At 40.6% G+C, this 14455-nt stretch overlaps 1 protein-coding gene across 4 annotated transcripts in view; it reads left to right on the forward strand.

Annotated features, from left to right (window-relative positions):
- pcxb (pyruvate carboxylase b) overlaps positions 1-14455 on the forward strand; it is a 263642-nt gene that overhangs the window by 231521 nt on the left and 17666 nt on the right. For all 4 annotated transcript variants that reach the window (XM_010753969.3, XM_010753977.3, XM_019255626.2 and 1 more), the window contains 3 exons: positions 728-885; positions 1790-1876; positions 11382-11561. In XM_010753969.3, the coding sequence (XP_010752271.2) occupies positions 728-885; positions 1790-1876; positions 11382-11561 (425 nt within the window). The remainder of the gene's footprint in view (positions 1-727; positions 886-1789; positions 1877-11381; positions 11562-14455) is intronic.

Genomic DNA, 14455 nt, shown 5'->3' on the forward strand with positions numbered 1-14455 from the left:
GTGGATGTAGCGATCTAAGTTTGTCTCATTAGCTAAAAGCGCCACATGCTGCCATTTCTGTCGCACATTAAAGCAGATTCTTTTTCTCAAGGTAGATTAGCTTTAGCGCGCCCTAAACTGAATATCGAGAACATGAGCAACAGATGGTTTTTTTTTGTTTGTTTGTTTAAAGAATCACAGGGATTCAATGAGCGGCTCTGATGCGACAAAGCAAGGCGGAAATTCAGTCAGGTTTCAAGAGCGCGCTTACAGGCTAATAAAACACAACCTACACTGCAGTTCAGGCTTCTTCGTGGTGTTCAAAGGATGTAATGCAATTTTTAAGAGTTGTCAAAAAAAGTGAGCTCCTGGCAGATTAGTGTGTATAGAGAGAGAAGAAATGTCTCTGCTGACATTTTGGTTTCTCCTGCTGACGAGTTTGAGAAAGAGGACCTGAAGCTTAAAAAACCAGCACTGTGGCGTCTATCCATCCCTACCTTACAGAATTGTTCTGGTGGACAAAGTACTGCCAAAAATAAATAAATGAAGCTCATATTCAGTGTATTTCAGTGAACAGTACATCAGTTCTGTCTTTTCAGGAGAGATGACCAGGAAGTTACAGCTTATGTTTTAAAGTTTCAGTGTTTTCATAGCATATCATTACAATAAACTCATTAGTAAATCAACCCCATTGAAAGAAAATATGCACATGACCATCGAGATGTCATTTTGCTCTGCTCTGTTGCAGGAATCGCTCTGGAGAAAGTGTTTGACTACAGTGAATATTGGGAAGTAGCCAGAGGTCTGTATGCGCCATTCGACTGCACTGCCACCATGAAATCTGGCAACGCTGACGTCTATGAGAACGAGATCCCCGGTGGACAATACACCAACCTTCACTTCCAGGTACAGCAAGCTTTTTTATATATTGTGTCTATAAGTAAATGCATTCAAATGCATTTCACAAAGCTCTTTGTCACATTCTTTGGTCTGTGCGTATGAAAGCATGTAAACACAGGATTAGCGCAGCATCACATTGCATTTATATTCACTGTTGAATGCAACTCTACCTCAGTGCAACTGTTTGTGCACTTGTTTTAATTTCACTGACAGAGGAAATAAAATGTTTCATATTCAAAGAATTTTTCAGCCTTGTACTGTCTTAGTTTTAAAAATATATAATATTCTGAAGAAAAATAGACTTGTTCTCCTACTACTGACAAAGTATGAATAATATTTTAGAAATACACTTTTATTTTTGACATGTTTGTGTTCAAAGTTACTACAGATGTAGGAAATGTGACTAAAATGAAAGCGAGGAAGTCATCAGAGGCACTGTTTTAGAAACTGACTAAAAATGTTTCTTGAATAACTTATTGTGCCGTTTGTTTAATGCCGGTATGGTACATTAAGTACAACCTCGGGTCTATGGTGTCTGCACTGTGCACTGTTACACTGGTAGGTACACAGTAGGTACACAGTATTCACAGGGTGAATCCACAATACTGTGTACCTACTGGTTAAAATATGGGTGAGCACATCCTGGGGTCCAGTTGTGACCTGTTTATATTAGCAACTAAACAAATGCGCTACAGTATGTACCAAATTACAGTTTCCAGTAGAATATGATACCGGCCCATCTGACCTTTGCTAGGCAAGCGTCTTTGCCATAAATTTAAAAGCTGTGGGTGTCACTACACAAATTATGCCCTTAAATCACAGAATGTATCGTCTTTTCCCTCAAAAGGACAAGAAAAAGATTCAGTGCACTCATTCCCGCTGTTATTTGTTTCACTTTGGTTCATTGCAGGCTCACAGTATGGGACTGGGAAATAAGTTCAAGGAGGTGAAGAAGGCCTATACCGAAGCCAACAAGCTGCTAGGAGACCTCATTAAGGTGAGACATGAGGATAAAACATCACAAGTGCCTCTGTTCATTTTTTAGGGGAGAACCCATGTTGCCCGTTTTCTGCGTGATAAGATGACATCGCCCTGTTTGACCGATCTTATTGGTGCAAAGATCCGTCTGGCATGTATTTAATCAGTTGGCAGATAACTTCAACTTCAGCAGGAGAGTTTTATTCTGCACTAAGTTTTTGGCTTTGTATCGCCTCGACTTTGTGTTAATTTGGGTAGAAACTCCAGTGAAATAGTTTTTGGGGTTGATTTCCTGAGGGGCACATTAATCGTAGTCATGGAGAAGGAGCTTTATTGCCAATTCTGCAGTCAACAATTTCATTCTCACCCTAAATTTACCTCCAATCCCACCTTTTTGTTTTTCATTATCTTTCATTAATTCCTTTGTTTCTCTTCCTTCATTATTTACCATCACGACTCAGTAATAGATTCATCCCTCTTTCACCGCGTTCACACTCCCTCTGTAATTATATTGTTCTCTAGTTTGCATTCTCTTTATCAAGCCGCTCTGTCACTTTTCTTTCTCACCTTTCTCATCCCATTGCCGCTTTACACACATCTATTCCCCGGCCATCTTTCTTGTTTTGCTTTCCTTCTCTCTCTCGTCGTAGACATGCTTCCATGGACTCCACATTACTCCTCCTTCACCTCCTCTCATTCTCCTTGTGTCTCTCTCTCAATTTTCCTTCTCAGGTCCCTTCCCCCTTGTTTTCTTTCCTCCTCTCTGTTTTCCTCATCAATTCTTCTCCCCTTTACTTCCCCTATCCCCTCTCCATACTTTCTATCAATTCAATTAGGAGTCGGCGGGCTTCACTGCACAAGCCAATGTTGGCTTAATGTGCCTGCAGGTCCTGCTATGCCCTCAGTTGTATCCTGTTAGCTTGACAACGGCCGCGTCTCTCACATTGTTGGCTTGTCGATAAGGAAGAGGGAGTGTGCGAGTCAGATATAGATATAAAGTAGACACACCACACACTGCACCGGTGGTAAGCAGAGCAACCAAGGTATATACATTGACCATGCTCTCCCGCGCGCACACACACACACATTTAGAGCACTGCAGAAGCCTTATCTTTGAAGCCCAGAGCTGTGGGTGAAGGATTGTGCATGTCAGAGGACTTAATTTCCAGAGCACTTTATACCACATGTATAAATAACTTAGGGTTATTTACATGACTGTTGTTTAACCAGGTACACTGCTCCTCCCCACCATGAAAAACTCTTATTCTGAATTCAAAAAGAAGTTTTAATGTTTAATCATCATCGAATTATTTGCATAAAAGTACTTTGCATTAACATGATTGCTTCCATTTCTAAGCTTATTAATTCTCATTACTTGTCTTTTTAGGGGCGCCATGTCCTGAATTAAAAAATCAAGATATTTGTGCAGCACGTCTCTGAACTGACGGGAACTGCATGATTAAAAACGCTCAGACTTATAGGCTCATTGGCTGCCACTTAATTCCAAATGACATCAAAAGCTACTCCAGAGACACTGCGACTTATCGAAATTTATTTCATAAAACGCTCATAAGCCTGTTTTATAGCTTAATATTATTTCCAGATGTGCTGCTGAGTATGATCATTATTTGCTTGCTGAGCACCTAGTGCAAATTCACAGAGTCTGCCCAGTCTGACTTTATTCACAATTATAAAGCACCTCTGTTCAGCTGTTGTAAAAATATCCTTGAGTTATCCTTGGCATTAATACTCATTTGAGTAGTCTGTTGAGAAAGTTTGAGGTCAGAAAACGGATGTCTGTGCCTTTTGTCTGTCATACAGCCATGATGTTTGTATGCAGCAGCGTCACACCACTGTCACTAACCGCATTCCCCCGATAGACGAGGACACGTGCAGTTAGGTGAATGTGGAAAGAGACAGTAAATGCCACGTATTTAACAGCTTACTTACTGAGGGCAGTTATTGATCTGAGAGCAGGCAGTGTGGGAATTAAGTCGAGCACATGTCACAGTTTGTTGTGTGAGTGCACAGGCCTGTTAATCGTGTGTGAATAACTAAAACAGATTTACATCCACAGTAACCGAGGTGAAGGTTTTATTATTTTATTTCCATGGTCTGAAAAAAAAAGTGGAGTGGAGTGAGAGAGAGAGAGAGATTTACATCAGGAGGGGAGGATGAAGTCTTCCAGGGTTTTGTACATGGACTGTTCTGTGTATCAATCAATTTTTAACACAGGGAAGGCTTGATTTCATTTCACAGACGGCCAAAATGATTGTACTTCCACGAAGCGTCTTCATTTTCAATTTAAAAAAGGTTCAATTGAAGCTACTTTTCAAAGTGACTGCCGATCCTGTCTGCCACTTTCCAGCTTAATCCGACTCGATTTTTTTCATAAAAATATCGTACAACTTATTTTTATCTTAAATATTTCATTGCATTATTAGGCCTAAAGTATGCTGTATGCCTTTCCCCATCAGACAGCCTCTATTTAAAATGGATGAGTGTGGTGAAATGCAGTTCGCTAGGAATGTTAAATTGAGAAAAAAATCATTGAAAAGTCTGTCTGGCATAGGAACCTTGAAAACTGAGACAAAACAACAACTGATGGAGCTGAACTATGAGCTGCTGCAGAACAGACTGCTTTTTCTTTTCTTTTTTTTTTTCAATTCATACAAATGTTCTGTAACATATCTTGACTTATGCACACTTGCCAAACCCTGATGCAAACCTTCTGCCAGATGAATAGTAATCGTTTTGAAGCTGCTTAATATTTTCACTTGAAGACATATTTGCTAAAGCAATAGAAAAATCAGACAAAACATACATGAACAGACGCCCACAGGCGCTCTTTTAATAATGTAATCACTGAGCGTACAGTAAACCTTTCTGTTGTATCAATGTGCTTCAACATCTTGCAAATGGACAGCAGCATGGGAGTTTTTGAATTTAGCAGGGGAAAAAAGAATGTGTTTCTAATGCTGCAAGTAATCAATTTTCATTATCGGGTAGTGTACAGTGTATTTTCCTCATAATCTTAATGTCTATAAAATGTCAGTAAATAGTGAAAAATATTTATCACAAGTTTCTAAAGCATGTGATGGTATCTTTAAAAGAATAGTTTGACATATTGGGGAATGTGTTTCTCTGCTTTTCTTACTGAGTCAGATGAGAAGATTTATAGCACTATCTCATGCGTCTATTATTGTCCTTGGCATGAGATGAGGTTGCCCCAGCCAAGAAATAGTCCAGCACACAACCACCCATAAAACTGCAACTTTACACCTGCATTTCCAAAAATTAAACAAACGGGATATAACGTGTTGATTAGTGAGCTTTAGAGATGTCAGTAGGTAGATTTGTTACCTCTGGACAGAGACTGTTGTCCCCTCTGCTTCCAGCTAAGCTAACTTCATGAAAGCGGAGTAGATCTTTTCATCTAACTCTTACTCATGACCATGAACAAGCACAAACATTATCAGAACATATTCAGTTCACTTTCATAGGAAACTAAGAGAACTTGAAAAAAATCACAACTGAAAAGATTCAGAGTATTTTATTTTTTCCTATAAAAGAAATTACTTTATCAAAATTGTTGCTCTTTTTTTAGTTTCTCTCGATTGACTAATTGGTTTCAACTCTACTTGTTTCATTATTAAAGAAGAGTAGTTTAGTTATAAAAAAAAGTGCTGAAGCTGTCATTGACTTGCGTACAGCTGGACCTGAAGTTTGACTTGCCGCTGCTTCTTTTCTTCTCTTCCTCTGCATTTCACTCGTGCTCGTTTGTTTTTATGTTTTCCTCCCTTTTTCTTTCTCGCTCAGCTACATCTGTCGCAACATAAGCTCGTCAATATGAGGACAAGTTGAGTGTGTGTGTGTGTGTGTGTGTGTGTGTGTGTGTGTGTGTGTATTCTTTCTTTCTCCTTTAACCAACTTGCTCTGTCACTTTCCTTTTGCAATTACAGGCACGTATTCATTCACCTCCACCCACACACACACACACACACTCCCAGTGTCTTTCCTTGGAGGTGGAGCACCTCCATGTATTGCCTGTGGGGCTGCAGATGTCTATTGCTCCTGTCTGTTTGCCTCTGTCTCTCCTCCACTCGGTTCATTTGTCCATCTCTTCTTTTCATTCTTTCTCACCCTCTCTTATTCTTCTTGTCACTCTCTTCATCATCCTGTCTGCTGTCTCTCCCACTCCACTTTCAGTTTGTGTCTCCAACCTTCCCCCTTTTCCATTAGATTTCCTTCATGTATCTCTAATCTTTCTATCGTCTCTCCACTCCTCCTATCCCTCTCCGAGTGTCTCGTTATCGCGCCTCTCTCCTGTCTCCTCCTCTCCTGACAGGTACCATTCTTCACTCTGCTCCTGGCTCTGCTGGCTAGCATTAGAGTGTGTGTGTGTGTGTCGTGTTTGCCTTTTCTGTGTGTCTCTCGCTCGCTCGCTCGCTCACTCACTCGCTCACTCGCACACACAAACACACACTGCTCTGGATGATATAATCCTTTGCCCATTTGGGTAGTTCAGGTTTGGATAGAGCTGTATTTCAAAACAAATCTGAGCACACAGACACATGACACACACAGCTCTCCGTTCACACGCACGCACGTCCACAGTGCCAGATTTCTGCCGGCAGAGGTGTAGAGTCATGCAGGACCACTTAGTGAGAGTCGTACATTAGTCGAAGTGAGAGAGATGGACAGGCGGCAGAAAAAGCATAGCATGAGTATGAAAAAGGAACATGGAGGTGTAGTACGAACAGAAGGAGGCAGTCAAAGTGTAGTGCCAGAGGAGGAGGAGGGTGGATCAGGTCTTGTGTGTCAAGTGTGCTAATATGAGCATGCTTGAGGAACTACATAAAGGTTACATATGAGTTTTAGTGATGGTGAGAGAGACAGGGAGAGATCAGAGTGCTGCTGCATGCTGAGGGGAATATGCAACATCACTGAATTCAGAGGAGGTTTCTGTCCACTTATTCATACGCTATTTGAATAATGTCACATTAGTGAAGTGGAGCTGAAAGGAGAAATTTTGATCATTTGCTCAGTATCTTATGATCTTCAAAGATGATATATGCATTAATCTGTGCTAAAATACATTTGTGGAATAGATAATGCCACCGGGCAGCTTAATGTTATTCAGGTGTTCAAAAGTGGTTTTGGGTTTTCTACAAGAGTGTAAGATATCTGTCCAGTATATGTGATTAGAAACGATTTCACAGTGTAGTGATGTAGTTAAAAACTTATCAGGAAGGCACCCAGTATCAGAGTGACTCCAGGGATGACAGACTTTAATGCAGAAACTCATGTTCCTCATCCTACTGACTTTACTGCAGCTCTATCATCAGATTTGATGTCCAGTGCTTTGGTTTATGCAGCTTCTGCTGTACTTTCTTTGTGTTTAACACTACTTTCAATTCATTAAAGCACAGAGCTTCATTATGACTCTTAAAGATCAAACTACTACATTTTTAACAGTTTGGTTTTCTTTACAGTGAACATTACAACTCCATAAGGCTGCTTGTGTAGATATTTGCAATCAGTTCTAAAATGTGGTCAACATTAGCTGACCTGAGAAGAAATAACAACTGGATTAGGTTTTGTTCAGAGGTTCAAGAAGCACATTACTTGGATCAGACCAACTGATTAAAAACAAAGCAAATTAGGATTTATTTTTTCTGCACTGCTGTTATTGCTGTAGAGAAAAAGCAACTATGTGGAACATTTAAAAAGCTCCCCATTTCAATATGTAATTACATCTTTAACAATGTGTTCTCTAAAAGACAGATGTGTCAATTACTGACAATGACTGTGTCCCATCAGTTCAGCTTCAGACAGGAACAGAAGAAATCCGATTTTTTTTTTTTCTTACCATCCACGAAAAGAGTGTGATTTACCTCACTCCTCTTCGGAAAATATAGAAAAGCTCACACATCATATATAGCTTACGCAGTGTCAGAAATAAGATTTCCTCCTCTTGTGTGTGAGGCGCCGAGAGAGTTGGAGGTGGGTGATTCATCAACAGAGACTGATAATGAGAGTAACACTCTTGATGTTACTGTGGATCAGGAAAAAAAAGAAGAAGAAATATTTTGCAGAGGAATAGTGGAAGAGAGGGATGGGCACAGGAGGGAGGTGATTCATGAGGAAAGTGTACAAACTCAACATCTTGGCTTTTAGTGGGAAGACTGAAGATGGTGGTTAAGCGAGTTAGAGAGCGATGGAATAAGAAGGATTGTCCACGAAGATGGATAATAAAGAGAAGAGTAACAATTCTTAACTTTGCTGTGAACAATGGGAAAAATTGTCTCTGGAGACCAAAAGACCGAGGAAACAATGGAGATAGTAGGAAGGCAGACGGGCTGAAGGTAGACGAGAAATGCGCAGTCATGCTGCTTTCTTGTGTTTTAGATAGAATTCGAGTAACTTTGCAGTGAGCTTCTGTTCCACTGCTATACCAAGTTAATGGCCTCTCCAGGGATTTCAACAGCCCATTCAAATCTCTTAAGCTTTTCTGTAAACAAGTCACTCTTAAAGCAATGTATCATTATCGTCTCTATTCACAAACCCAATCAAAGTGAGCTTTAGGTGTTGCAGCAGGGAAGTGCATGCTTGTTTCAGTCAGCAGGAAGCATTCCTGGCTTGTAGCTTGCTGGGAAAGTGTTGATTTGCTTGCAAGACTCCTTTTGAAAATCTGCCAAGTTGTTGAGGACTTGAGAAAGGCAACGTGGGCTGTTTTTTAAAAAAAAATGTAGTTTGTCGGGAGCTTAATTGCAGTGACACAGTTTTCAAAATAACTAGAATATGATGTTGTGGTCTGTTTCATAAACATCCAAATAAAGTTGCATATTGGGATATTGGATTTCAGGTGCCTCAATCAGATCTTCAGACTTTCGCTGTCTTGTAATTTTATTGTAAATACTGAACTTAAAACTTATTCCATCAAGCCAGCAAACACTGGCTGGCTTGATGGATTGATCATCTGCACACCAGAATATTTCTGGGGTTTTTTGGAGCCAATTCTTGAAATGACGTCTTTAAAACGTCAAAGTATGTACTGAACCAAATAAAATGGGACTCTGTTCACTTTCCATTTTACATTCTTCCAAATCTCACATCTCACACAATCTGTTTTCCTCCCAAATCTTTTTAAATCTGCCAACATCAATACGCAGAGGAAGAATACCCGTTCTTTATTGTGCAGATCTTAGACTGCTAAATGAATGCCCAGATCTTGTTTAGTATGAATATATGCTCTTGATGTTGACTTTGACAAGATAACAAGAAGTTTTAATTCACAATTGATTAAAAGCTGACTTTTAAAAGAGTTAACATTACAACAGACAAATGTACCAAGGACTCCCTGGAAATCAGTGCTGATACTGAGCGGATTATTTTGGTTAAATAAAGTCTGTGAAGGTTCTCAGTCTTTCAGGTCATCTTTCTTTGAGAAGAGTTAAATCTGGGGCAGCTGGACTTTTTTGTAGATCACTGAAGACGTTTCATCTCGCAACCAAGTGGCTTCTTCAGTTCTGGACTTAAGAAGTGAAGAAGCACCCAGATCTACAAACAAGTCCGGTTGCCCCAGATTTAACTTTTCTTAAACAAAAAAAGGGAAGTAAAATTAATTTGCTACAGATGTGTAAGGCTTGTGTTACAAAATGGGAGCATGGAAACTGGAAACTTTATAGAAGGTTTGTAAATGTAGTGGCATCTAGTGGTGTAGTTATGTATTGCATCCTCTCCTTCTTAGCATGATGGAGAAACTATGGTGGATACGAAATGCACATAACAGGTGAAACGTCCTATCTAGTCGCAGTGTTTAGTTTGTTTGGTCTGGGCTACCGTATTAACATTGTAGTTCAACATGGCCAACTCAATATAAGACAACCCGCACATAAACATAAGTAAACATAGGTAAACATAAGTAAACATTTTATCTTGGTGTAGCATTGGCATCGCATTTCCTATCTATGAAAGGCAACAATGAGGATGATGGTAGTTGTCATCTCTAGAGACCAAAGGCACTTACACAAACACACACACACACACACACACACACACAGCCTGGACTGCATTTTCAAAGACCAAAATGAGCTCAGCTAGCCTTGCAAGCACTTAAACCCCAGGAGGTTTAAGGTAATCCCACAGCAGCAATTGTGCATGAGCACATATGTGTGTGCTTCATGTCTCTCTCTGGATAGTTTGGCATTGTATGTCTTCAAAATAGGTGTCAAGTTCTTTGTTGAGGAATTCTTTAGGGATTATCAATCTTTGGTCCACCCATTCGCGCTCTCTCTCTCTCTCTGTCTTCTGATATCAGCAGAGCACACTAATTGCCAAGAAAATCGGCATCTTGTAGAGTGTAGGCCCACTCTTTGTTCTCTCAAGTCCTTCAGCTGTCCAGGCTTGAGTTTAGAGGCTGGTCCTCTGCTGGCGGCTCCAAAATGTGAGACTAGTTTTATTTAGAACTTGAATTTGAGGTTGGATCCTGAGATATTTGTGTATTTATGTTGTCTATTCCCTCCATTTACCCTCTGACCTCTCATTTTACAGTTAAACCTGCATAATTGGATGCATACAGGATAGTTACCCAAAGGTGGTTTTGAGGTTTTTATTGTTGTTGGTTCCCATAAATTAACCCCCATTTCTCTTGGTCCAAACACCAAATGTATGTGAACAGGAAGCGTTAAATCTGTGTCTCCATTCATTACGATAGAAGAGTAATGAGTGCAATTGATATTTGCATCGGTGTCCTGTTCGCAGTCACACAAAAAAAAGGCTCCACTTATGCTAATAGGGATCACTATTACCATAATGATATGCCATTATAAATAATGAAAGAATGAATACATGTGATTTTAATGAATGTTTTCCTCGCTCCGTCTTCGACACTCTTCATTTTTAGGTTCAGTCTGTTTTCACAGAGAAGACCTGTATAGTTTAGTTCATGGCTGCCAAATCAAATTACTAAAGAGACTCTGTAGATGTAAACATCTTTTCATTTCTGATGCGGCTCTCCCAGCCTTCTCTTCCCTGGGTCACTAACAGCTTAATCTTCATGGACAGCGTCTTCATTAAAACAAAGACTCTGTTACCACTCACCACCACTGACATACACTCCTATCTGTATACCGCTGACTGGAAACCACACAGCAGGACAGACAGCTGCTGCAACTCCTACTTTTTGCAAGATTACACCATGGAAAACTTAAATATTATCCTGAACAGATTCTCCTTGTGAGTTTTTCTGATGTTGTTCAGATGTGACTAGCAGTCACACTCCAGCGAGAAATAATAGCACCTCTCCCCGTCCTAAGCAAACTGAGATATTATCTGCGTGCAAAGGCTGTATTCTAATATCTTGTGCTCAGTCTGTAGTGAAATAGAAATACCTCACTGGGGGATATTAGCTCTTCTCCTCGTCCTACACTTCCTTTCTTTTGCTCAGCCAAAAGAAGGGATTTAAACATTGGCAGTAACGCCTACGTTTGGTACTCACGCTTGGGTCGTTCTCTCCCTAGGTGACTCCATCCTCGAAGATCGTGGGTGACCTGGCACAGTTCATGGTGCAGAACAACCTGACAAGGGCAGAAGTGGAGGAGAGGGCAGATGAGTTGTCCTTCCCCCTGTCTGTGGTCGAGTTCCTGCAGGGATACATCGGCATACCGCATGGAGGATTCCCCGAGCCCTTCAGATCTAAGGTACAGTAGTTTGTCCTGTACAAACATACATGCCTCCATGAATTTAAATTCCAACTCTTAAGTTTATTTCAAGTTTTCTAAAGTTTCAGTCTTTCTTCCTTGGCTTTATATGTAACCAACACCTGCCACAAACACATGCAGTGTGCAGACATTTAAAAGCAAGTACACACTCCCACAAATTCTGTCACATGCTTGGTTACATCCGACAGTCGCAAACGGTGAAGAAAACCGTGATATTGCTCTGTCCTCTCATCTTCTTTCCGTTTCTTTACCTCTGTCTGCTTCTCTTGTCTCCTCTCTTCAGCGAGGGAGGCACTCTCATGTGCGTCAGGGGCCAACAGCTCGAAAGTCTCTCCGGGAGAGTCGCATGAACACACGCATGAATAAAGGCAAATTTGTCACATTCTCCCAAAAACCTTCTGACACATTGGTGCACTTGAGAGAGTCAGAGAGTATTTCCCCTCCCCCCCTTTTAAAGAAAAGAGAGAAGTCTTTCCCCCACTCACATCCACAGATGTTGAGCGTTTTCATTATGTGTTATCAGTGAGCCTGCTGGTGCCTAAACTGTGAAATATGTCATGTCAGAGACCCAGTCTGCACTTATGTCACCATGTGTGGCTGAGAATATGATGCTCTGTGTGTTTTCATGTAGCTGCAAAGCATTTTTGCAGAGCCGGAGAGAGAAGCTGGAGCATAATTAGAATATAATTAGTCATCTCTTTAGCTAATGGTCATTTTTTCCTGTCAAGTTCATCTTCATTTTTAGTTCCTGTCTCATCCCACCACGTAGTTTATTAGCTTCTTTGTGTATCCATCCATCTCTACAATCTCTTTCCTCCTCTTTGTTTACCCCCTGTCGCCCTGATCATCAAGCTGTCCTTTCTCCCCCTGCATACAGTAGCATACAGTTACCAGATTATATGATCAGATATTTGTCATTTGTGCTTCCCAGGCAGTCCCGCCCTTGACAATCACAGTCATTTTTCAGTTTTGACACACACTATTCAACCCCGTGTCCGCTACCTCTCTATTAGTGTCTCTCAAAACCCAAAAATGAGGCACGGGGAGTCATTCCTAACAAGATGGTGGGCAGCTTCTGTATGCAGACAGATCTTTGGACTTCTTTTTTCTTTATTTTCAGTCGGCACTGGAATACTTGCTGCTGTGTGAGGCTACTGTGCCTCTGCAGCATACATGCATGCAAAAGTTCAATTTTCGGCCGATTTAACTTTTTCCTCTGCTGCCTTTTTGTGTATCATAGAGGGGGACATTTGTATTCCAACTGTTTGGCCTTGAAAAATGCATTTTCCATGAGGTCCAGCCAGCTTGCACTATTCATTAAGCATATGAAAATAGGCTCGAGCTGTAGTCTACATTACATTGTTCTAAGCAAAGCCTTAAAAGGATAGTTCAGGTATTTTGGCCTGGGGTTGTGTGAGTTCCTTATCCATAGTCAGTGTGTTACCTACAGTAGACAGTGGTCAGCACTCTGAAGCAGACATGGATCTCTGACCAGAAGCAGAGCTATGCAGTGATGTGGACAAGGTCAGCAAAAAAAATGCATTTTATCCACATAGAAAAAGTCCGCCTCAAAAAGATCAATATCCGCTTAAGTGTACGCTATATTAAGAATGTTTTCACCGCTTCACCTTTGCCGTCACACAGCCTTTTTTTCTTTGGCACTAACAGAAGAACTGTATTCCTACAGACAAGTCCAACTGCAGCGTGCACTGTACTGCACCGCAGGTCAGCTGTTTGGGTCAGAAAGTTGCGAGATCAGACGGAAAACTTTTAATTTCTCTAAAGATTTCACAGATGGTGCTGCTGTAAGTCTGACGCAAACAGCTGGTCTGTGGTGTAATACGGTGCGTCACACAGTTGGTGTATGTATAGGAATACAGAAGTTCTATTATTAGTGCCAAAGAAAGACTGTTTGATGGCATGTGGGTCTTTTTACGTGGCTAAAATGAGTTTTTCTGCTGACCCTGTCCACAGCAGTTCATAGTTCTGCTTCTGTGCCAAGATCCTTGTTTGCTTCTTCAAACTGACTATGAATAAAGACCTCATACAAGCCCACTTTAAAATACCAGAACTAATATATCGTTAACACGCATGTAGAACTGCTGCCAATGTCTCGTCTCAGCCAGAAATGTCAAGAGTATTCCTCTAAATCTCTTCTGTGCGTACGTAAAAGACAATCCATCCTATATACTTAAAACACCAAGAAGCTTATTCTCCCACAGTTTACTGAAGAACTCTTTCTCTCCACTCCCCTGATTCAGTTAAACTCAAGAGTTCCTCTTTTGTATCATTTTTGCTCCCTTTTCATGATGTTTTCATTATTGCATGCTTATTGTGTGCGCCTGTGTTTACATGCGAGCCGTGACTTTGAGATAAATCTGACAAATGTTACCATCACTACTACATTAGAGTAGAGTATGAAGAGAGTATAAATCAAAGTAATTTGTGTCAAACTTATGGGGAAGAAAGTAAAACATTACTTATGAAATTATTTTCTTGAAACAGAAAACTGTCTTGCCACCATTTACTGCTACAGTATTTCTGGTCTGATTAGCTTATCAGTTAGCAGCTATACCTTTTACTGCACGCATTTGCATGCAAGCACCGACTTATACACCCCATTACATCGCTGCATGCAAGTCAGTGAGATACGTGCATCCCTTTGTGCTTAGGTTATTTTTGCATGCTGGCAGCATGGAGGAAGTAATGTTTATTTAATGGAGCTTTGGTAGCATTAAATAGTAAGTAAGCAGTCATTCCAGCATCATATCACATGCGCTCACACGCATTCCTTTAATGCACATATAAGTTGTTCGCACGCACAGGGAGAACTTTTCAAAACACAGAGTGGTAAAGTAGTTTTGTCGAAGAAA

Source organism: Larimichthys crocea, chromosome III (assembly GCF_000972845.2).
Source record: "Larimichthys crocea isolate SSNF chromosome III, L_crocea_2.0, whole genome shotgun sequence".
Classification (NCBI taxonomy): domain Eukaryota; kingdom Metazoa; phylum Chordata; class Actinopteri; family Sciaenidae; genus Larimichthys; species Larimichthys crocea.